Source organism: Apus apus, chromosome 5 (genome assembly GCF_020740795.1).
Source record: "Apus apus isolate bApuApu2 chromosome 5, bApuApu2.pri.cur, whole genome shotgun sequence".
Classification (NCBI taxonomy): Eukaryota; Metazoa; Chordata; class Aves; order Apodiformes; family Apodidae; genus Apus; species Apus apus.
In genome coordinates, this window is record NC_067286.1 from 30,372,078 (window position 1) to 30,397,844 (window position 25,767).

General features: G+C 40.9%; 1 protein-coding gene across 1 annotated transcript; it reads right to left on the reverse strand.

The window, feature by feature from the left end:
- Window positions 1–1,964: 1,964 nt before the first annotated feature.
- On the reverse strand, window positions 1,965–25,765 carry SLC39A9 (solute carrier family 39 member 9). Its single transcript, XM_051621611.1, has 7 exons — window positions 25,306–25,765; window positions 21,861–21,969; window positions 14,619–14,810; window positions 12,176–12,244; window positions 10,158–10,243; window positions 8,059–8,193; window positions 1,965–6,348 (listed from the first exon to the last, which is right to left on the reverse strand). Exons 1-7 carry the CDS (start codon window positions 25,399–25,401, stop codon window positions 6,118–6,120), a joined length of 918 nt encoding a protein of 305 aa, XP_051477571.1. The 5' UTR covers window positions 25,402–25,765; the 3' UTR covers window positions 1,965–6,117.
- Between the last annotated feature and the right edge of the window lie 2 nt (window positions 25,766–25,767).

Below are 25,767 nucleotides of genomic sequence, written 5' to 3' on the forward strand. Positions count from 1 at the left end.
CTAGTTGGCTTGTCCACCATTTGCATTAAGAAGTTATCATCAATGCACTGGAGGAACCTCCTAGACTGTGAAAGGCTGGCTGTGTAAGTCTTCCAGCAGATATCGGGGTAGTTAAAATCTCCCATGAGGACTAGGGCCTGTAGTTGTGAGGCTGCTTTCAGCTGCCTGCAGAAAGCCTCATCAACTTCCTCATCTTGATCAGGAGGTCTGTAGTAGACCCCCACAACTGTATCACCCACACCAGCCTGCCCCTTAATTCTTACCCACAGACTTTCAACTTGCCCCTCATCGGCCCCTGCACAAAACTCAATACATTCTAGTTGCTCTCTCACATAAAGAGCAACTCCACCACCTCGCTTCCCCACCCTATCTTTCCTAAAAAGCACATAACCATCCATGACCACATTCCAGTCATGTGAGCTGTCCCACCATGTCTCTGTTATTGCTACCAGATCATAAATCCTCCTGGGAACCATCACAAGTCAATTGAAGCACATGATTGGGAAAAGCCAGCATGGATTCACCTGTGGCAAATTGTGCCTGACAAACCTGATGGCCTTCTACAACAAAGTAACCTGCTCAGTTGATGCAGGATGAGCAGTGAACACTGTCTACCTGGACTTCTCCAAGGCTCTTGACAGCACCCCCCACCGCCTCCTCCTAGACAAACTGACTCATTACAGCCTTGGTAAGTGGTCTGTGCAGTGGGTGGGGAATTGGCTGATGGACCATACCCAGAGGGTGATAGTGAATAGTTCCTCCTCAAACTGGCAACTGGTCACAAGTGCGGTCCCCCAGGGATTGATATTGAGCCCAATGCCCTTTAACATCTTCATAAGTGACCTGGATGTTGGGATCAAGAGCACCCTAATGAAGTTTGCTGACAACACCAACATGAGTGGAGAGGTTGACACTCCAGAAGGGAGAGCCAACCCCAGGATGAGCTAAATAGACTGGAGAAGTGGGCTAGAAGAAACCTTATGAAATTCAGTGGGGAGAAGTGTAAGGTCTTGAACCTGGGAACACATAACTCAGGGGTGCAGCTGAGACTGGGATCCACCTGGCTGGAGAGCAGCCCTGTGGAAAGAGACCTGGGAGTCTTGGTGGATAACGGGCTCAACATGAGTAAACAGTGTGCTGCAGCAGCAAAGAAAGCCAACAGGATGCATCAACCAGGGCATCACCAGCAGAGATCAAGAAGTCATTATCCTGCTTTATTTGGTGCTGGTCAGACCACATCTGGGGTATTGCATTCAGTTTTGGTCCCTGCTCTACAAAAAGGATGGAGACAGGCTGGAAAGGGTCCAGAGAAGGGCCATAAGGATGATCAGAGGACTGGAGGACCTGCCATATGAGGAGAGGCTGAGAAAACTGGGTTTATTCAGTCTTGAGAAGAGAAGGCTTTGGGGAGACCTTATGACCATGTTCCAGTACTTACAGGGCAGCTACCAAGAAGATGGAGACTCCCTGTTTACAAGGAGTCACATGGAAAAGACAAGGGGTAATGGGCACAAGTTGCTCCTGGGGAGATTCCAATTGGACACAAGAGGAAAATTTTTCACCACTCCCCTTTTCATCCAAGGGAAGTGGTAAGTTCCCCCACATTGGACAGTTTTAAGTCTCAGCTTGACTGGGTGCTGAGCCATCTCACATAAACTACAGTAGTACCTAGAAAGGTTGGACCAGATGATCCTCGAGGTCCCTTCCAACCTGGAATTCTATGATTCTACGATTCTATGATAACCATGTCCAAATCAACCTGCTAGGCTGCCTCCCAACACACAGTTTCACACTTCAGGTTTCCACGTAGTGCTCAGACATTATGAAGAAAAGCATCAAACACACTAAAACAAAAATAAAATGCAGTGTCTGCACTGCTTGTATCTCATTTAAGACTGACAGTTCTCATTGTTGTAGCTGTCACAAAGCCCCATGCAGTAAATGACAACCCAACTCCAAAGCACTGCACCTAGTAAAAATTTAATATAATAAAACAAATTTAAAACAGCAACATTATTTTAACCATTCACAATTAAAGTGGAAAAATTATAAGGCAGCCATTCATGGAATGATTTTGTGTACAAATTGTTTGGAAAGACATTTAAATTACAGTTCCATACATGGAGTCAGGTAAACAGCAATGACCACAAAATGTTTTTTTCCCTGGAAAGCCAAGGCTGCTAAGAGATGTAACAAAAGGACAGTAAGGAAAAAAGTTATTTTATTTTTAAAAGAAGTTTGAGGAGAACAGGAATCTGAAATTCATTGTACTTTCCCACCACACTGTAACCACTCCTCCTCCTTCCACACCCCGAATACAAATACAGTTCCCTTTTCTTCCCAAGTCCCAGCACAGAACAGGAAGGGAGCAGCAGCAACATTTATTCCACAGCATCTCTCTTGCATTCTGCATAGAGCTGATACCACAAGGACACATCTGCTACTGTCAAAAGCTCCTTGGAGGCTCTGAACTAGCTCCTGAATAAACAGCTGTCTTCCTGGGTCTCTTGGATAAGATCAGCCTTTAACACAATCCACCTGGAAATGGCTCCTTGAAGTCAATAGTGGGTTTCTGTGCTTACAACTATAAAAAATTCCTGTCTTAGTGTGACAGCTCTGCCATAAGTTACTGTCAGAGCAGCTTCTGCATCTTGTCATCAGGTGCTGAAAAAAAGACATTTCCCTTCTTTGTATAAGGAACAATAACAGAATTAGAGCAGTAAGGGAAGTATCTGAACACACCATGATCAATGGAAACAACTTTACTCCTAATTCCAATTGCCAATTAAGAAATAATTAACTGAAAAAACAGTTGATGAGACAATTATAAGTTTCCTAGAGGGATTTCCAGAAGGAAAGGGGGATATGCCTGGCACTTAGTTAAAGCATTACCAGCTAGACCTGCTGCCACCTACCTCACAGTAGAAAACACAGGCAGAGATGGCTACTACAAAGAAAGAGGAATTTGTTTGCACCAAGGCCCCCTGAGGAGTAGAAAATGCTACCAGATGGTCCTGACTGCATACACTGCTTGGATTTACTGTGACAGATGGGGAGAGAGGTAAAAAGGGGGCTATGATAAAATGGACCATTTTATTTAACTCATTTAAATACTCTGCCTTCAAGAAAATAATCCTCCACAGGGAACAATCTACTTGGAAAGGTTTGATCATTTAAATCTGATAATTTAAAATTTTACATTCTCCTTATCACATAACCAAAAGCTTCCTTAGTCACTGCAGTTCCAGCTACAGAATTGAAAATAATAGTTCAAAAGAGATAACAGAGGCAGCCAAAAGACAATGCTATTGCTATTTATAAAAGGGTAAGAAAAAAATAAATTACAGCAGTCTTCTATCACCTGTGTGCCAAAATGAAAAGTACAAGTTACCACAATTTTTGTGCCAATTTTAAGTTGCCAATGTTTTCATTTAAAATCCCTCACCTGCTGCTATAACTTGGTCTTTACGGTTGATGAACTGTTAAACTGAGTATTATCATTTGTGGTGACTGGCCCAGAAATTGGAAACATGATCTGAAGGACAGGAGAAGAGAAAAACAAGACCTCTCGTCAGCGGCACCTCTTAATGAGTGACAGGCCAGAGGTGACACCAGCAGCAAAAAGGATGGCTGCCACATGCTCATCAATACACACTGATCTGTAGAAAAGGGTACTATCCACATGCTCCCACACTGGATTCAAAAAGCATGAGATAGGACCTGACCCACAGACCTGCCTAAGCCATTGCTACTGTTCTACACAAAATGAGGATGCAGTGGAACACAGTCAGGATGCCAGCTTAACCAGAGGGCTGGGGTGTGCCAGCAAGTGACAGATGATAGTTTACAGAAGAAAACTTACATTTTTACAAAATGTGAGCTATCCCCTGCTTCTGCTGCAGATCTTGTCAACTCTCCAGCCTTTGGAAACGTTTGTGTGGAGACATTAAGCAAGGTAAAATAGTGAGATTATCAAGGAAGAAGGTAATGAGAGGAAAATCAAGAAGAACACTGGGAGCTCTGGTGTAAACATCCCTATGTATTATTCACCCATGTCAGTAACCTGTATCACTGAACATTTTAAACAGTTAACTTACTAGTTGCATATGTATGTTGTACAAAAATAAAGAGGCGGTTTAAGAATGTAGAGGAGAGGATCTTATCCATGCTATGAATTTTGCAGTGGCTCGTCAGAACAGAATTAACATTTGAAGGTCTAACGTAAAAAAAGCTTGTTTAGGCCTGATACACTAATTCTATCAAAAATACTCTTGTGGGAAAAGATGATTTCTAATAATTTTGCATTGATTTTACATACTAAAACACACATATGAACAAGCACACCTGGAGACCAATACTAGGTTCAAACCTGGGATAGACCTGCATTGTTACAAAGCCAACAGACTCAGAAATCACCAGTGCGAGGGCCAGGCCATGCCCACTATCCAAATAGTAGACAAACAGGACAATGACAAAAATGTAAAGAAGAGGCACAATGGCCTGTGTAGTATAAGTAATAAACAGCATGAAAAACAAACAGACACATTCACCCAAATGGAAACAAGAAGCACTTCAGTTAAGAAGGTATTTCAAGACTTGAAAATCCATTAAAAAAAAAAATAATCAAAAGAAAAATATAATTGGCAATATTATATTTTAAAAGTGCAGACAGAGTCTAGCTTAAAAAGGGTATGGCATTAAAAAGGTTTTCGCCTAAAGAATTTGAAGTTGAGTTTACGCATGTCAAGCCTTCCTGACTTTTCAATGCACCACAGTTATTAGAGTATAATATACTTTGCATAAGAGAAATGGTGCCTGACAAGAGAAGGCCGTGCCTTGGAAAGGGGAGGGATCTTTTATCGCTCTTCTGCAGCAACAGGTATCAGCAGCAAGTCCTCCAGTAGATTCACCAAAAATAATGCTTATTAGCAAGAGATGAATGCACAGTTCCCAAAGGAAATGCAGGATGCCTCAAAGGCAGGCAAAACACCTAATAGGGAACCCACCAGTTTGGTTTTCTGTTTATTGGGGTTTTTTTGTTCAGAACTACTTTAGAAAGAGTTTGTAATCTATCTGCAGCATAAATATTTAGTTAAACATCTTACTTTGGTTAGCCTCAATACCTTTTATTTAATGAAAAAACAAAACCGCACACCCCAAATTATCTCAGCAGTTTTGACTTTTGAAAAATGAGCTAGCAAAGCTCTCTGGTCCCTCAACAGCCTTCTCCATCAGACTTCTACTCCTCAGAGCCCAGAACAGCTCGATTTTAAATGACATTATGGGCATCTCTCTCAATGGTAGTAATGTAATCCCAGTACCCAATACCTAATTTCTGCTAACATTTTTTATGCCCACAGTTTACTGACTTGGCAGAAGACCATCTCACAAGAAATACTGCCTTTTAAAAATTTATTAACGATTAGATAAACAATCAAAACATTATTCTCTCTGCTTTTATCCTGTGTCTTAAATAATGGAATACACGGCTAAATGCATTTGCACTTTTCTTAACCAGCTGATTTCCTACTCTAATCCTACACTTGGTTTCCATCACTTCCTTCCTGTCAGTGACACTTCTGTGACAATAGCAGTGTTGTCCAGAGCGTAGCCCATTTTTGCAATACAATTAGTGACAAGCATCACAAGGACCTGTTGTGCTGTCAGGACAATATAGAACCGATGGGGGAGAGCCCCCTTCTTCATTAGTAAGACTTCAACCTCTCACAAAGCAGCCATCCTTTGTTTTTGCTCTCAGCTGTGAAAGCTGAATTGCAGGATACTTTGGTGATTGCAATTTCATGATGAGTCAACTATGTTCTTCCCCACTCACCTTTCTTAAACTCCAAACTCCATCTTCCCTGAGAATAGGGCCAGAAGTAACAATAATATAGCAAATGTCTTCAGAAAAGAAAGTTACATAGAATTTATGTCCGGCTGCCAAAGTACATTTTGCTATGCTAAAAACTTTCCCAGTATTCTTCATTTTGCAATCAAGTTCCCTCTGAACTCCGTAAAGTGGATGGGATGGATGATGGGTATGAGACAATGATAAAGGGAGCAGCCGACATCGACTGCTCATGTCAGATCGAGGAGGAGAATGGTGAAACTCAGCATTTAGTGATGGTGTCCAATGGACAAAACTAGAGGAATAAGGCATCCTAATACTAGGGCTGCCACCTCCAGACGACTGAGTCCTTTTCCTCCAGTGGATTCGGGTTTGTGGCTATGAGCAATTCCTCCTACTTCTGGGAGGACATGAACTGTGGCAACGTAAAGAAAAGTCCCAGCAGAAAACAGCATAGCAACTCCGGTGGCATTGACTTCTGACAGAGCTTCTTTGCTGCTCTGAAACAGAAAAAAAAAAAACAACAGAAAAAGGAAAAAAACAAAAGATAAGGAGAAGCTCTTCAATCAATAATAAAAAAGCTCCTTAAGTGTCCAAACTTCTGTCAACCCTCATTCCCTCGTAGTGATAATGGTTTAACATTGGTTTGTGTCTTGCACCTCACACATAGCAACTGGCAATCTAAAGTTGTCGCAGACAGAAAACACCTCTCATCCTAGATATTTCACTTCAGACTTCTAGGAACCCTTTCAGAAGAAAAAGAGTCAGTCTCTGCAGAAGCATCTTGTTTGACCACCTCACAGCAAAATATATCTCATGCTGAGAAAAAAATAAAATTCAGATTGCAAAGTCAGAAACTTTATGAAGGACACTCGAGAATGACTTTTACTATTTTGTTTTCCTTTTTCTAAACAAAGAAGTCAAGCAAGGATGTTAGCCTTTAAATATCTGGTCCCCTGCTGGACAAAGCAGGATTTGCTAGATGCAAGTCCTGAATCATCAGTTATTCAATATTTAATTTGTATGTACATGAAAACACTCAAAACTTTTCCAGAATATCTATTAAAACTTCATTGAGAAATGCATCTTCTGGACCAAAACTGAGCACTTCTTCACCTTCATACTAGGATTAAGATCATGCTGCACATCATTAAATGTAATGAGATGCAAACCCATTCATATCGGCTTCAAAATGCTTCTTGAACAATTTCCAACTCAAGGGTTTTGTTAGTTCGCCAGTATACTCTCACGTATACCAGAGACACACCCTCTGCTCTGGAACTATGCAACCACTGTGTCAGCCTTTACGCCTTATCAATTCTCTGTTCTTTCTGAGGTGCAAAATGCAAAAACAGCTCTTAGCGAGCCTACATCAAAAGCATGTTCAAACAGCATTCACATTTCTATTTACAAACCCAACCCTTTCTGCTCTCATATACTAAAATATCAAACAACTCCTTTCCAGCAAGTAAGGGGATTAGCCCAGATGATTCACTTTGTCTTTCTTCTCATGCCTTGAGTTTCACAAGATCACAGGTGAGATACTTTACAACACAACACCATCGTGTGACACCAGTTAGAAATACAGGAGTGCCATAGGTAATGCTATGAGAAGCAGAAATATTTCATTTGGACAGAAATGATGAACTCATGCAGTGGCCCATTTCACAGGCCATGTGTTGTGTACACCCAAGACAAGACTATACTTTAAGGAGTATGAGGGGCAAAAAGGCTGCTCTAACTGATGTTTCAACTTCTGACACAGCATGAAAAATACTTTAAACACAGAGGACCAATTCTGCAATGGTGGGGGAAACTAGCAAAGGTCATTTTCTACTTGCATATTAAAATAGGAATGCATGCAGCAAGATTGCAAATTACTTGGTTATATAGTCATCAGACAATATCTGGGATATGAGTAAACTGTTCTCAGTGGGGAGCAGCAGAAAAGACAGAAATCAGCCTCCTAAAAAAAAAAAAGCTATACAAAACTCTATGAAGGATTTGTATCACTGGTTCTGATGGAAAGCATGGGCTATTTTTTGTTTCACACATTCATACTGCTACCTTTTTATCCACTTATTTTTTATCTCCATTCTGCTAAATTTTTTCAAGCAGTTTGGAATTATGTTCTACAAGTCGTACGATGTTCCTTTCCCCAGACTCCACCACTAAGCTGTATTTTGGGCAGAACAAAATCACAGACCTACCTTGCTTAGCCCTAAGTACGTCACCATGGACATAACAGGTGCTGCCAATGCGAAGACCAGCAAGTGTTTTCTAATTCGATTCCGTTCCAGCCCAGCATGCATCAGGAAGGAAACCAGGCCAAAGGCAGCTGGTGCCTGCAAGAAATAGTGTTACTGGTTAATACAATACCTTCTAAAACCCCCTGAAATTGGATATAAAGTTGAAATGCAACTTACTACATTGAAATGCAGCACTAGCACCAGGAGATCACTAGTATGTTGCAGTTAAAGCAAGTCAAGAGAATTCTGGAGTTTCCCTATTGTAGTAACAGCACCTAGTGGAAGCCCATGTTCTGGCTATCAAAGCACACACCTTTGTGTAGTAATTACAAATATTAAAATATTAATTCTTTCTTGAGTCAGTGCTATAATCCCTGAGTCTCCATTAATTTATGCAATTTCTTATTTTACCCTGGTACTACCATGCACCCTTAGATGGATAGTTTCTTTACCTACAGCAGAAAAGTTCTACAATTAACATGGAGAAAAAAAATCCCTAAAAAAGGTAGCTGTTAGTCTCCCCATGAACAAAGACTTCAGAGTTCTTTTGAATAGTTGATAATTCGGTGTCATTTCTGTTCCCATTGGGAAGAAAGCAAATACTTCCTTCCCCTCCCTCTGCTGGCATCCAGTTTCTTACCCACAAGGCATAAGTGTTCTACTATTTACAGAATGTATTATGTATTTTTGCTCACATAAAGACACTGGTAGTTCACCTTGACATCTCTGAGATAAGACATAAGCTCATATATTGAGCACTTATTATACACAAAATCCTTGATTATTTTTTTTTTTTAAACCTAGAAGAAGGAAACCATGAGTGAAGGAAAGAAAATGAGAAAAACAAAAGCATCAGCTGGAATCAGAAAAACAGAAAAATAAAAAAGACACCAGAGAAGAACTAAATTTCTCTTTCAGTACCAAATATTTCTTGATAATCTTTTACGGGAGAAATTGTCTTCCTCTAAAATTGTAGAATTTCAGAAGTCAGTTAATTTCAACATCAATAAAAAGCAAGTTTCACTTGGCAATAGCCATTAGCTAAGCTTCATGGTAAGATGTGACACTGACATTGCCGCTTTTGAAGAGGGTTGTATAAAACCACAATTTATGGTATCAACAGTCAAGAAAAGACAGAATAGATCTCCATTTCCTAACATCTGAACATGCAATTATGCAAAGAAGATTTTGGTTGAATGTATGACCCATTACTGTTATATATGCACATGCTACCTTAAGTCAAAAATGCATCTGTACATGTATATTTAGAACCTATATAGCTAATAGATATCTTTGCACACACACTAAGGAAAAACGATCATCTTCTCTTCATGAGCCATTGTTTGCTTGTTACCATCAGAAAAATGTTTACAAAATTTTCCTGAAGAAATGGCACGACCCATGTTGAAGCTAATACAACAACAGAGGTAATCAGCAGTTGTAATTTAGTACCCAGGTACTAAGTGGTTTCTTTAAATACTCAGAACCCTCAAATATCCTTCCCATTTTCTTAAGAACACAGTAGAACCAAAAAGCTGTTGTAATCAGAATAAAACTGCTTTTCTTTCTTAAATACACTACCATATACTTCTGCACTTTACCCTTTAGAATTTCTCTGAATACATATCTTACAGCTGTAAGAATCTTGGGGGTTTTAATTTGTTTTTTAAAAAAAAACAACAACAAAAAAACCAACAAAAAAAAAACCAAACACAACATCAAGCTAACTTCAGAAGAACTCTGTGTGAAGCTGCCACATTTCTTCATGAGCTATTCTTCTCCCCATTTTTGGGAGACTCTTTCCAAATGATGCAACTGAGGTAGGCAGCAGGCAGTTGGAATTCTCATTTATACCCCATTCAGACATCCATCATTTGCTATTCTGTCGTACGTCACACCAGTGCTTTTTGGTCCTCCAAGCTGTACCACTAACCTGTTAATTTCAAGTGCATTACACACTTCCTGACTGCATCACTAGTGAAACTTTAGATCTTTATTAACTTCTGTATGCTTTACCAGTCTTTTAAAGTATAAATAAGAATTTTTGGATGAGTACTTACCTTGTGCAACATAATGGCAACAAACACTATCAGCTGGACACTAGTCTGAGAAGTAGAAGCTGCTGCACCCAATGCAACACCATCAGCTGAAACAGGAGTACAAATTCATGGATTATTCCTCCACATCAGTTTCAGTTTTCCCACCCCCCAATGGCTGACAATACAAAACATGTCGGTTTGACAAGTCCTGTTACACAAAATACCATTAACAATACCAACCTAACTAGTGATTCACTCCCTTTTACTGCTTAAGCCAGAACAATTTCAGGATTTCAGAGAACTCTCAACAGGAGCTTTCTCATATTTCCTAAGACCATAAAAAACATACTGAAAATCTATTCAGTATTGACAAATTCTGACAAATTAGAATCAGGTAAAAAGTTTAGTCTTCTGTAGAAGTGGCGTCCTGTATAAACTTAAAAATCTGCTTCAGATTCTAAGCATTAAAATAATTTTCATTATTATCCTTTAAATTAATTTTTAAACATAAATGCTATTGTAAATACTATTTTTTTAACTATTTAAAAAAGATAGTCTAAATGAAATCAGAAATGGGTACCGTATTAATCCTTAATACAAAGATACTTCATTTAGTTAAAAAAAATATCTTTTTTTATCAACATCTTCTGACTTACCTAGACAATAACTTTCAGTAGGAAAGATTTAAAAAGTATGTTTATATCAGACATATATAGTGAATTACAACATGAATATGAGTCGACTGCAACACATGCATAACTTCTTCAGTCCTTGCAAGTCAGACCAAATGTGTTTTAGTCACGTCTTTGCGCTCCACCCTGAAATGTCCTTTCTCCACAGAGTATTTTTTAAATGTAACATTTTTTAAACGTAGTATTTTTTTATAAAACCACAAGACAACTGTCAAGCAAACCCAAATGTGCTCTGAGCTGGTTTGGTTCCTGCATGGTTTCGGTAGGAGGGAAGGGGCCTCAGGGGTGGCTCCTGTAAGAAGCTACTGAGAACTTCCCCCATCTTAGGTGGCCAAGGCCGGGTAATTAGAGACAATGGATGCGACTCTGCGATTAGCATATGAATGAACTGCTGTAGGACCTGAGCAGAGAGCAAGCAGAAAGAACTGTGATGGAGGTGAAAGGCAGTGCTGGGGTGAAGACCCCTAGGTTGGCGAGGAAGAAGGGGTAAGAAGGTGCCCAAGCAGAAGTTTCCTTGAACCTATGGCGAGATGGCAGGATGTCCCCCTGCATTCATGGAGGTGTTGTCAGTCTTTCGGGACAACAGAGGGACGTGGTGGAACATTTCCTGAAGGCGTCAGGAGGGGCAAATGTGGACTTGCAGCCCTTGGAAGACGCTGTGCCAAGGGAGGTGAATGTAATTTGGGCCCAGGAAGGCGGGGTGAGGTAACATATGCAAGCACTGCTCTTTGTGTTGTCTGTGTTCTGTGTGCATCTGATTAGTGTGAAACTCAATTATTATTATTTTTCCCCAAGTTGAGTCTATTTTGCCCGTGACCTTAATTGGTGAGGAACCCTCTTTGTCCTTTGTCTCGACCCAGGAGCTTCTAGTTGGCCTTTGTTCTCCCCATCCCACAGTGGAGGTGGTGGGGCAGAGAGTTGAGTGAGAGGCCACGGGGCTGTCGTGTTAGGCCCAAACCACATTTACAGCTTGGTACTACTCAGCGAAGGTCTTAGCATGTATTGAAATTTAGCAGTTAAACCAGCCAACAAAGGAACTAAAGAGCCAGAGAGTAAGCATCACACAACTTTTTATATGAGAAAAGTAAAGGAATGGAAAATCCGTACCCAAATAAAACTCCATGGAACATTCTAAGCACTGGAGTTATGTTAAGTATATTTTCCCAGTAAGTTTTGGGAAAGATCCTTAGTTATCCCCAGTCTGCGCTTTTATTTTTTTTTTTATTTTTTTTTTTTTAAAAAAAAGCCACCTTTGAAAACAAAGCTCAAGTGTTTCTAGACCACCTGAAGATGAGCCACACAGCAACAAAAGTCCTTGTCAAGCACTAACAACAGGTCCCACATTACCTGCAGCATGGACTACTAGTCCCAGCGTTGTTGTGATTTTGGAGTTGCCTGATCTTGCAGCTTCTGGATCTGAAATGATCATGAGGAAAGTTAGGATAAAGATACCAAATACAAACCAGCTGCTTAGGCAGTTATATTCAAACCTGCCATTTTTTGTATTTCTGCATTAGACTTAGTGTAAGACAGTCTGATACTTAACACCTTCAAGCCACCTGAAGTTCTGCCAATAAACAAGTGACAGAATCATAGCCAATTCTTCACAATTTACAGGATCACTGATAGAGGCAGAAGCAGTTGTTTTTTGTTAACCTCCTGAAACTGAATGTTAAAGTTCTGTGCTACCCAGGTGAAGAAAAGCTAGTTTTGCATCTCCACAACTCAGAGCTGCTCAGGAGCAGGATGATTTTTTCCCCACACACACAGTGTTGGTATTTTTCTTCAGGTGACTGGGGCAGTCTTTGTTGCACTGAGTTACCGGCAGTTCCTGGTAAGCAGCAAATTCTACTTGTCATGGCAGCAGGGGCAAAGATTTCCCTCCATCATGGTATGCTACAGAGGAGAAATGCAGCCAGTGCTGCCTGAGATCCAGGGCTTTGACTGCAATTGTTTGACAGCTACTCTGAGGACATTTGTAGGTTGGCTCATTATACAGCAAAACATGCCAACATCCACCTCTATGCAATAATAGGCGAAACAGTTAGGAAGAATCATTACAATGAACAAGGCAGGCAAGTTCTACACAAGTACAGAAACATCTTATTATTCAAGTGCTTAATTCCATAGAGCTGAACAGCCATTATTTAATTATACTAGTGGTCTGTAAGTTGACTGCAAGCACACTTTAACTGCTACTTCAATAAGACTGCACTACTGGCAAAATGGAAAGTCCAGTCCTGTCCTGTTCCTCCTGCCTGTCCCACCACCCTCCAGTCTCCCTCTTCGTGCCCAGGCACCCACAGAGTTGCCCAGAGAGTCAGATCAGGGAAGTGAGCTGGCTACAAACAGATGTGTTCTCTTCAGTCAGATTGATCTTCTGAATCAATAGGGCAGCCTATTTGAGCAATTAATTGCATAAGCTGCAGTTGGATGACACTGATGGTATACTCATGTCAAATAGGGGGAGATGCTCACAGAGAGCATTTGCTTTAAATTTGTTTTGGATTGACCAGAACTAAACACACTCAAAGACAGAGTTCACATATGATTTCATACCTCCATTCTGGCTGACAGAATTTTTCTAGTTTAGGACAAGTAATATGTAGCTGCTTGAGAGGTAACAAAACTACCAGATATTGGGTCCAATGAGAAGAATGTTTTTCTTTGGTAGCTTTAAAACGTTACAAAAACACTACATTTCCTGTGACAAGAGATACAGTCTAGATAAAGCTTTACTTAATAACCTGTCAATTTTCTCCTGTTACTTGCTCTGATCAGAAACATAGGAAAGGGCCATAACCTGTACTAACTAAGGATTCTCCTGGCAGTTGCTCACCTGTGTGCCCTTGTCACCATCACTGCCACTGTTCCCTTTGAAAAGCTCTGAAAATCAGCTAGCCATGGCTGTAGCTCTATTTACAATTATCCAGCAGCACAAAGGTGAAACAGCCCCCCACCTGTTCCACTACACTAACCCCATACAAGCATTTGTACAGCTGCACTGTGAACAGCCAAGGATCCAACCAAAACATATTCCCACCTGCTTTCCGTATGTTTTACTCTTCCTTCAGGATCAATTCCTTAATTTTTGAGGGCCAAACTGCACCATTAGAGAACATTATGTGGGAGAAAATGAGCAGCCAAAGGCAATAAAACACCATTTCAGATGACAAAACACCTTTTGTGCATTTCAAGCTACAACATGAGTGTGAAACCACAGGCAGGAAACAAAGGCAACTGCAGGCATTTTGAGAGTCTTGCAATGCAGTTCTGAAATCTCTGGACTAAGCAGGAAGTATTTGAAGTAAGTGAGGCTCTAGACTAGCATGGGACTCCAGCTAAGCAGTTGCAGTAACAGACCAGAGCTTATATTTAGTAATTCCTGCAGTCTTAAGTAACTTTTTGTCCTTTGCAAATTCTACCTAGATGTATGACAATTAAGTAGGAGAAACAAAGATAAGACTAACCTGAAGCTGTTTGGAAAGCCAAAGAAATCCCCTATGGGTGATACTGTAAAACAGACAATACCTCAAGTGTCAACTCACTCTCTGCCCCCCACCATATGTGCTTGTACAGTTATTTCGTGTTAGTGAACCAAGCTCTCAAATTATGTTGAATTCCAGGATAAATTTACAGCAAAAACATTTCACACAGACCTTGCTTTGTTTGTAAAGCACCTACTGAAACTCTGGACATGACTGATCAAATTCAATACCAGTAGCATCCTAAAAAATTACAACTTATTAGCTTTAAATAGCAAGTCTAACTGAAGAGAATCTTTACTTACCATCTGCAGGGTGCATGTGAGAACTGCCTATCTGATCCACCAACAACATGAAGACAAAGCCAAGGACAAGGGACACCCCAATGTAGGCATGCAACTTGGAATGGTCATGGCCATACTCGTGTACAGCTGGGATTTCTGCTACCTTCTCAGACTCAATCACGTGCTGCATCTCACTCGCTGGGTGATGCTTCCCTGTGGAAGGCAAAGAAGGAGATTAGGAAATAGGGGACTAAACACCACATGGTCACTTCTCTTCCTTTGCTGAGAGCATTCATCACACTTAGGCAATACACAAAAGTCCTCATTTGCAATCAGTCTTAGATAATTTCTTTAGGGAAACACATTTGTCTTGTTGGCCCCTCCCCTTAAGTCTTCAGCTCAGAAAAACAAAGAAAGTACTTGATGAGCCAGGTTACTTTGCTTAAATGTTGCATGTAAAATACAAATTTATTCATAAAAACTGCTAAATAATTCATTTTTTAATTGAGCTTGTGTCCTTGTTTGAGCCAGGATGAAACCAATTTTCTCTTTATTGATTTTTTTTTCTTCAATGAACTCAATTAAGCAGCACACTTGGTGAAAATACCAGCAAGTTTTCCAGCGAGTGGACTGATAACACCCAATGTTTATAGTAACTGCTGAGAGACCAAGGACACTTTGGTCCGCTTGTTTAATCTGCTGCTTCAGACACTAAAGGGGCAGATCAGTCGTATCTACAACCCTCCCGTAGGGAGAAGCAGACTACGCAGATGGCAAAATTGACCAAACAAAATATTCCATCCATATAGATATAATTCTTGGTATAAATTCATGGATCACGGAAGTCAAGCCTTTTTTTCTTCATTCTTCTCATCCATCCATGGCCGGTGTCCAAGCAGGACTCCATCTCTCCATCACCATTGATCCCTGGGCCCGTGCATTCCTGACCCTCACAACTCTCCCCTCAGCTCCCGTCTGCTCTGGTGCTCTCTCCAGCAGCGCTCTGGGACATTTTGGGACTGCTCACAGCTCAGGAGATGCCATGGAAGCTGCTGGGGGTGGGGGGAGGTGATAGAGGTTTTGCACATTCCCACACATACTTGTATATATTTGTACACATTTTCTCATTAGTATTTAATTAAAGCTGTCTAGTTTATAGTTTCCAATCCAAAAAGCCTCTCTCCTTATTCTTACTCTCTGTCCTTTCCCTACCTAGATGGGAGGGGATAGAGAGCATTATTGTCATCTGTTTAATTGCCAATCCTGAGTTAAATCGTGACAAGCTGCCAGTTTTGTCAGTATTCAGATATACTGTCAAGCAATTAAGTCATAATTATGGAATTGTCAGAGTTGGAAGGGACCTCTAGAGATCCTCTAGTCCAACTCCCCCACTTAAAGCAGGATCAATAATCTTCACTTAACTGACAAAATACAGGATGAGGAGATAAAATAGGTTTCAAGATCTAACGCAATCTTCAGGAACATGAACTTTATATCTCGAAGCACCAGTCTCCACTTACACAAGTTAGCGCTGATACACTCCATTGATAGGGATCAGAACAACAGTTAAGTCAGCACACTGTTCTACAAATACCAGTACCATCCTAGAAACACAAAGTCCAAGCCCTGGGTTTGAATATTATGTAATTGTTTCTTTTCCCTACACAAGCTTTCATTCCATGCCAGTTCATAATTTAAAAAACATTTTCAAATAGTTCATAGGTTAGTAAGTGACAAATGCCTCTATCTACAATGCCTTTTGGAACACAGAGATGTAATATAACTTGATCAACTTTTACAGGTTGCCATTTGCCCAGCAAGTGTGATCTTAATCACAAGCAAATACCACACACAAAATTCCCACCAATTTCAACAGAAATTAAATCAGTTGTACTCTGAATTTACACAGGCTTAAAGAAAAAGGTTTTTCTGGCACATGCATTTAACATGTCCAGCAGCCTTTGGCCCAGTGGCTCCTAAGACGGATCCATGAGATCCTCCAACCTTGCTCATGACCACAGGAAATTACTGCTGCTGCAACCCCATCAGACACAGAGGGAAACCATGTCCAGCAGTACACAGGTTTTTCACTATTGGCCACCAAAGGTTGTAAGAGTTGCCTTAGCACATTTATATGAAAGAGATTTAATAAAGCTATTTTGGGGGCAAAATTCTAGGTATTATTTCCAGTTGATATAGGCAAAGAAGCATGTCTGAGCCTTCTTCTGCCAACTACATACAGAAATACATTGTTAGAAAGGTAAAAGCCAAGAACAGGAATAGGGAATTTTGAATTAAATTCCCAACTACCATATAAAGCACAGTAAACATACGACCTCTCAGTTTGAGGCTCTGTGCTCACCTGAATACATTTTTTTTAAATTTCTCCTTGCAGTCCCAGGCAGAGACAATACATCAGGCTAGCAGGTCCTCTGGGTGATGCAGAAGAGCTACTTAATGCTCCTCGGCATACTTGCTGTTATAAATAATTGTACTTCCATAGCAGGTAAGGGGTTTTACACACAGTAAGTATTATGCAAACGTTTCCAGTGGGAGAACAGACACCATAAACCTACTTCCACATTCAGTATCTCCAGCTAAGTCAGATGTTCAAGTCCCGTGCTACACTCGAAGGCTCCAAACTACCCACCATTCAGTACAAGTTGCCTCCATTCCAAAACAGGGCCAATGCTTACAAGTGCATTTAGCAGGTTCAGTTAGCAGTTGTCTCTGTTTAATGTTCTACTAAGAAAAAATGTTTCTTCTTTCATGTTCTCTGCTAGACCAAACAATGGTATCACAATCTCCAATTGTAATTTTTTTCCAGTCTCCCCTGAGCCTAGAGATCATGATTACTCATACAAGCAACCTTTCTGTATTTACATGGGAACTCAATAGATATTTATTTTTTTGAATAAGAAACAAAAAACAGAGAACCCATTTGCAAAGCTCTAGTATCCTAGAGCAGGTATGTGCCACAGTCCAATGTAAGGAAGCAGCTGACACTATTTTCTACTCCTTCACAAACCAACAGTGAGCACTGTTACATAAACAAAGAACATAAAGAAGACTGTCATGTTCAAATGCCTGATCAGGAGCTATATTTTCTCATTAAGATCTGACTTGATCTTAAGATTTGCACTTGAGGAAGAATAAGCCCAGGTACCAGTAGATGCTGGAAGTCAACAACTGGAAAAGCAGCTTTACAGAAAAGAACCTCAGTGTCCTTGTGCACACAAAGTTTACCATGAACCAGAAGTGTGCCCTGTGGCACACTTGGCGGCAGGCTGAGGGAGATGATCCCTGCACTAAGCACCACTGAGGCCATACTTGGACCACTGAGTTGAGTGCTGGACTCCCCAGGACATGAAACAGATGAACACACACTGGAGATGCATGAAGATGACTAGAGGACCAGAGCATCTCTCCTATAAGGAAAGGCTCAAAGAGCTGAGTTGTTCAGCGTGGAGAAGAGAAGGCTCAGAGAGATCTTATCAATGTATATGTATCTGATGGGTGGGTGTTAAGACAACAGAGCGTTATGTATTAATCACATATTCCTGTCTATCCCTTTAATTCTTCCTGAAGTTTGCAATGACCTACTTTACCTTGTCCATTAGCTGAACTCTTTTTTTCTGAAAAACAGTTCTTCCAAGGTTATTTAAAACAGTAACATGCACAAACCCCTCTAGGTTTCACTTTGTATTTCTTGCTATTTAACAGGAAAGTGATGTTTTGATGGCAATACTATATAGAACATCAATTAGCAAGAAGTTTCCATCAGAGGTGGAAAAAAATCTTTACTGGAAGCAACGTTACTGATTTCAATTTTTAAAAAATCATATTTAATGGTAAGGGGACTAACAGGACTACTGTACAGCACTTCAGAGAAACTAGGATATTAACCAGATTGTTTAATTGGTCTAACAGCAAGCAATGTTTTCTCACTGTGAGAACAGACTAGGCTTTTGAAGGAGGCCTTCAGTATTGGAAAGCTTTTTCACTTTGGAAGAAGATCTGTTCTGCATGAATCAAGGAAAGGATATTTATGTCTAAATTTATAATAATAATTACAACTCCACACAGAATCTTGTTTCAACCTTGCACTTTTAAAGCTCACTCTAGATAACTAATTTTTTATTAAACTGAGAGTGCAACTTTTGTGCACCTAACTTTACTAAAAAACAAAAGGCAACAAACAACACGGAGCACAACATACATTAAGGCTTTCCCCAACATCTGGGGCTTAATTGACAAAACTAAATTTTTTGTCATTTTGGGGAGGACTTTTGGTTGACAACTACTCTTCTAAATTTCCAAACATTAACAGCAATACATTGACTTACTCTAGTAAATCATCTTGCTGGAGCACTCACACATCTTGGATGAGACACAATGGTGCATGGATCTCACTGTACAAAACGTTGGCACAATGCCATTACTACAGACAAAGCACACCAGAATAGGACTTGGAATCCCTTGAAAGACTTCACAAACATATCTTTGCTGAACAAGATTGACTGTTTCCATCTCCATGAAAGAGTTAACTTTGCTTCAGATTCTTTCAAGTGAGTAACTCATGGCAATCTTTCTGACAGTGGCCACACAGTTTCAGCAGTTACAACAAAGGACTGAAGCCACCAAAGAAGTTTATTTGCTAGTAATACTCAAACCAAGATTTCACTATGCACATACATAGGTTTATGACCAAATAATAACTTGAGTCATGGCATGCTATTTGCTCTCAGCCTACAAGAACAAAAATAAGAAGATATTTGTTGTGTGGCCTGTAGGAAAATACAGAAGTAATAGTAAATGACTTTTGTACCAACGACAATCGTCTGTTTTGATAACAAGCAACCAGTCTGTGAGTTAAATTACACTTGGAACTGGACAAACATAGACACCTTCTCTCTCCCTCTTTTTTTCCCAGTTATATGAGTTCACTTCAATGTTCTCTTAGGCATCTTTCTAGGTTTAATTCAGTAAATAGGCGAAGTTGCAAAACAAGAAAGTACTGAAAGCTGTTAAGTTCTCAAAATCTAAAGCTTAACTTTGAATATCCTAAATATTAGAAATATTTTTTGTAGTTAAATCTACAAAACTAATAAATTTTACCTCTCTGCAACTAAAAAACCCATCTATTTACAGACAAACTGGCTTTAGTCACAATACTGTGAGTTAGGAATTCAGTCTGAATTCATCCACAGAACAAATAATTTTTTCCTCAGTAAATACTCTGGACATTGCTGCTGCAGTATTGGGAAGTGCCCTTTCTCTACATACTATAAGTTATATGGCATACAGCTCTGAACAGCAGGCTGTAGACTTCATACGTGAACAGTATGTCCCATGTAGTGAAAAAAACAAAACCAAACATTCACATCCATTGTATTTACTGCTAGCCATATAATTACAAGAAAAATTTCATCTACTTAGAATTAAAACTGAATGGAAAGCAAACCCACAACTACAGCTCATTAGAGATATCCTACATTAAAGCGCACAAATTACAGTACACTATAAATGCATAATCAGAGGTTCTTTCACTTCTTGATAAAGGATGATTTTATATATTGTCTTCTGTTTAAACCTAAGCAGAATAATAAATTTAGTGGAAACTAAAACAGGAAAAATTAAAGCATATTACTAAAATTAAATTTTAAACAGTGTAGAAATATGAAAATATGTTAGTACAAGAAAAGCAGAGTATTACTACTATCTCTCAATCCCAGATCAGCAACAAGGGTACGTTTGACCCTTGTGAATTTCTCTCCAGCCTCAGTTTCATAGTCCCTTCTCCTGTGACCAACCAAGTTGGTGCTGTTTACCTTCAGAAAAAATTTCAGAGCATACTGGAAAAATCTCACACATAAAACAGTAATGTAATAGCACAAGACTCCAAGCTAGAGCAAGATTAAAGGGCACTCCAAACAAAGGTAATGAGCCCAGACTATTTAAAATAATGTCATAACCTCAATTTGAGGTTTACCAAGACTTTTGGGTATAAAATGTGCTCCACGCTCACAGCCCTACAAGACACATAATTGCTTTGAGACAGGCTGGAGACTTGGGCAGAGAGAAACTTGATGAAATTCAACAAGGTCAAGTGTAGAGTCTTGCATCTGGGGAAGAACAACCCCATGTACCAGTACAGGTTGGGGGCTGACCTGCTGGAGAGCAGTGTAGGAAAAAGGGACCTGGAGGTCCTGGTGAGCTTGAGCTTGGAGGAGACTGAGGGGCTACCTCATAATTGTTTACAAATATGTTAAGGGCAAATGTTGGGAGGATGGAGCCAGGCTTTTTTCAGTGATGTCTAGTGACAGAACTAGGGGCAATGGGTGCAAACTGGAACATAGGAGGTTCCACATAAACATCAGAAAAAACTTCTTTACTGTGAGAGTGACAGAGCACTGGAACAGGCTGCCCAGAGAGGCTGTGGAGTCTCCTTCACTGGAGACTCAAAACCCACCTGGACACGTTCCTGTGTGATGTACTCTAGGTGACCCTGCTCTGGCAGGGGGGTTGGACTAGATGATCTTTTGAGGTCCCTTCCAACCCCTAAGATTCTGTGATTCTGTGATTCATTAAAGGCTATGAGGTTTTGAAGACAGGTGACAGCAGAGTAGAACTGTATGCCTGAGCTTGGAACCATACACAGCTATCCACATGTAATGATCACCCAAAGAAGAAATGCCTCCCGCTCTGTGAACTAGCCATATATAATCGTAATTTTGAGCCAAGTATATTCATTCCAAGGTACTCTAGCTTCAAAGGAGGAAGTTCTTATGAGGGCAACTATGTAAAAAACTTCCTATGACTGTTCTAATGAGAAGCAACCTGAACTACAAAAACCAACGGCAAACAGTCCACATTTTCATTCTCTGCCAAAGGCATCCTTATACCTCCTTTCAAGATACAGTGAAAATTGAAGTTTAACTCTCCCCAAAATTCCAACACTACACATGACCTGGCATAAATGGCTGCAGTTCCACAAACAGTACAGTACCCAAACCTGCAAATGACTGGATCACTCAGCAAGAGCCAGCTGATGCATGGCCTGATCATATCCCTCTGTCAAAACACCATCAAAAAGCAGTATCATGGCTATGGCAGTTTAGTGACTCTATGCTGGTTTCATGTCATGCTGCTGTGAAACCCTCCCACCTATCGCATGTTAAAAGCCCTAGAAACTAGCCCCAGTAGATCTTAACATCATGACCTAAATTATCTTGAACAAGGCCATCTGGGTTTGGTTCTTACCCTCCAAAATGTCTTCATAAAGTGCATGTACTCCTTCTGGCACGATGACAGCCAAGGCGGTTCCACACAGCAGCCCAGCACCCAGAACCGTCACCAACTTTAGTCTCTCCTGCAAGCAAGTACAAAACAAGTATCATCTTTAAGAATCAAAACCAAATGATTTGCAAGATCTCTTGCCTATTTTTAGTCAAGAGCCCCAGCTGCGTAGTCCTGTATTTGTTACCCTTCTGAGAAGTGAACACAGAACCACAGAACAGTTTGATTTGAAAAGGATCTTAAAGATCATCTAGTTCCAAGACCCCTGCATGGGCAGGGACACTTTCCACTAGACCAGGTTGCTCAAAGCCCCATCCAGCCTGGTCTTGAACACTTCCAGGGAGAGGACAGCCACAGCTTCCCTGGGCAACCTCTGCCAGTGCTCGATGCAATCAACTAAAGGAGGAAATGAAAGTTAAAGATGAACCATTTGAACGTTAACATCAGGAATTGCTCTATTTGGCAACTAATGATTATTAGGGTCTAATTCACACTCTAGAGCCTCAAACTGTAAAGACTGCAGAGACTTGGTAAATTGTTATACAGTTGCAATCTACAAGAAAAGATAATCTTCAACAGCCACTGTTCATAAAGGCATTTTGCAAAAATACAGGATCTTACAAAGAAAACCAAAATTTTTATACTGCAGCACTATAAATCTCTTTTACATACATAAACACAGGGAAAAATGTCAGAAGCAATACTGTTTTATTACAACTGCAAATACAAATTTGGGTATCTGTGAATATTAAAGATCCATGAAACATGTACACACTGACAAGTTACTGTTTCCAGAGAAGTTTCCATCTCCTTTTCAGTACAAAATACTAAGGCACAGTGAACACAGCAATCTAATAATAGCTGCCTACCCTGACAGGCAAAAGGCATCTAGTTTGATCCAAGAAATTAAATCATTTCTGTTACAAAAACACTTGTGTGTCTCTTGTTAAAAACAAGAGCAACACAGTAAACAGTGTTAAAAAGCTGCATGGGAAATGTCTTAACTCCCTCAAATTAGTGAGCTATTCCACAGCTCAGTATTTAGTTTAAACCAGCATGGTACTGAAATTCTTACTCAGACCTAGCAAAACCTCACACCTACTTTCAGCACCAAGCAGACCCACTAGAGTCAACACTGCCTGCCTCAGTTACACCAGCAAGTGAGTCAAACTGCTAGTTATTACTTGATTTTTTTAATTATTTTTTTTTTTTCATTTAGGTTACAACTTAGGAGGTATTCTCAAGAACTGGCAGTGTTTTTTCCAGACCAAAGTTAGCCCAACAGAGTACTGCAAATCAGGATCGAGCTGAAAGGGTACATCTGCATACAGAAATAAAGTGAGGCTCTGTTCAGTCTGTACCCTTTGACCACCAATATTTAGTCATACCTGGCTGTGCTGGAGCTTTACACTTCCCAGAATATCCAAATTTAAGTAAAATAATAGAAACCAGTATGAAACCAGAACACAACCAATAAGTTCCACAGCAAAAAAAGACTCACGTGAAGAAATGCATTAATGCTAATGAATAATTTCATTGTTCTCCAGCATCTGGTGTGTATTATGTAAAGCATTCATTTTTCTTTTCTAACCATTGTAAGTAGCCAGTGAGAGGAGGCATTCTTCCTCACCAAGGCCACCAACAAAACTTTTTGCAAATGACAGAAAGCACAGTCCAGCCATTTCAGTTTGAAACTGTCCACGGTGCACAGGCCTAACCCATCATTTTGTAACAAAACTATTCTCACTTCCAATTACACACTTCCAGGATTAGCTAGTATTTGTGCATAACTTGCAGAGAGATTCAGCTCCTCTTTTAAACCAGTACAGCATGTGGATCCTTAAAATACCGACTTTGAGTGTAAGAAACTGAATCCAGAATTTCTGAGTTTAAGATACCATAATAAACTTGACCACACGTGTGTGCCATGGGTAAAACACTGCACACACAGAACAGCAATAAATGTGTTACCACTGCTTATGCTTGTGTTTTTGGATCCATAGCAGATCTGTATACCCACAGCTGTTGGGAGCCCCAAAATGTTTAGGAAACCCCTGAATCGACTATATATATAAATCACATAAACACAGATCAAGAACCCTACGTTCAAACAACACCAAATATAAAGCCAGGTGACTACCAAGCACATATATGAGGAAATGCAAAATTGCATTAAAAAAGAGGCAATGCTTCAGGCAGTGTTCTCAGCAAATCTGCAAGAAAATCCTTGGCAGGCTTCAGGGCGAAAGTGAGTTTTGAAGAGTGGTTCAGTGGAAGCAACAGCACTGAAGACATGTGACGGAAGGCCCATCAAAACATCAGATGAAGCACTGGTAAAACAGAGCAGTGGTGATGCTCAGGCAAAGGCTTCAGAACAGGTCGTGTTTCAGTCCATTTAGCCAAATTGTACCTCTCACAAAACCAACAGCCTTTCCTTTCACGCTGCTCAGAGACTGCTGCTCCCAAAGCCTCCCAGTAATAACAGGACCAAAGCACAGCTGCACCAGCTTTGTGACTTGATGGAAGAACAAGTTCCATCTCTCGCAGCACTTTGCTTTCCAAGAGCAGCACTGCTCCCTCGGAAAACAGGAAGCTCTCACAAGACACCTCTTACTACCTCAGAACAGAACTCTCACCACACCACACTTGTATACAACAATCGTCATTTAGAAACAGAAAAAAATGTCAGGCACCAGATGATATTAGGAGACGTCCAGAGACTGTCACAATCATCACCCCCTCAGCAACCATCCCTTAGAAGCACCCAAACACATTCACTTCTGAACTCCTGTACCACTTGGAGACTCAATCTATTAAAACCTTCCTATCCTGTATCAACATCTCATGTATCCTAGGTATTTTTTTCCAAAACAATGTCTTGAGTTTCATGAGACAGTAACAGAATTTGAAGTGGTGATCAAAGAGCTAAGGTTTCATTTTCAGCAGCACAAGGTGTGAAGAAAAGAGTGAATCAAACATTTCCTGATAACGTTCTTGGAATTGTTTTCAAAAGCCTTAATTTGAGTAGCCCATAGACACGTAACAGTTAACCTCTGACATCAGTAGTTTCTGACACAATCTTCTAAAAATAACCACGTCCAGCTGCTATAATGTCCTTCTACTACATGCTGAGACTTTGCTTCACCTGTAGCACACTTGGGTCACACCTGGCACCCTTACACGGCTTTCATACATGCTGCAGAACAGGAGTGATTCCACACCGTGATTGTGAATGAAAATCAATATCGCGTTCACAACTTCCTTAAACCTCTTTTAGAGTTACATCACCCTTAACAGCACTGCCGGAGCCGAAAAGGTGCAGCTCCGACTCCTCCCGACACCCCCCCTCCATTTAGTTTCTGCTGCTCTTTCTTAGCAACCAACAAGAAGTTCGGCGCAGCTGTCTTACCTCGGAAAAATTAACTGCCAAGGGGATAATTCCTGCCACATAGCAGGCCACCAGCATGGCCAGGGACAGCAGGCAGATGGAGCGGAAATCATCCATGTCGCTGCTTTCTGTCCGGCCCCTTAAAGTGAAATTCAACAGCAACTGTCCCACCGCGCCCGGCACGCCTTAGCCCGTGCAGACCCCGAGCTCCCAGGAAAGGCCTTCAGCCATGTCTGCCTTGCCCGGCGGCTCCAGCCGCCTCAGCCCCGAGGGGCGGCCCCTGCGGGCTCCGAGTGCGGCAGCTCGTCCCGCCGGGCCGCGGCGCGGTACCTGGGCCCTCCCCGGAGGCAGCGGGGCCTTCCCCTGCACCTCACCGGCCCCGGGGGGGAAGAGCAGCGGGCGCGGCCGCGCGGGGGGGGCCTGCAGCGCGGGGAGGGCGCGGGGGCCTGCGGGGCCTGCGGGGCCGGTGCGCGCCGCCCCTCA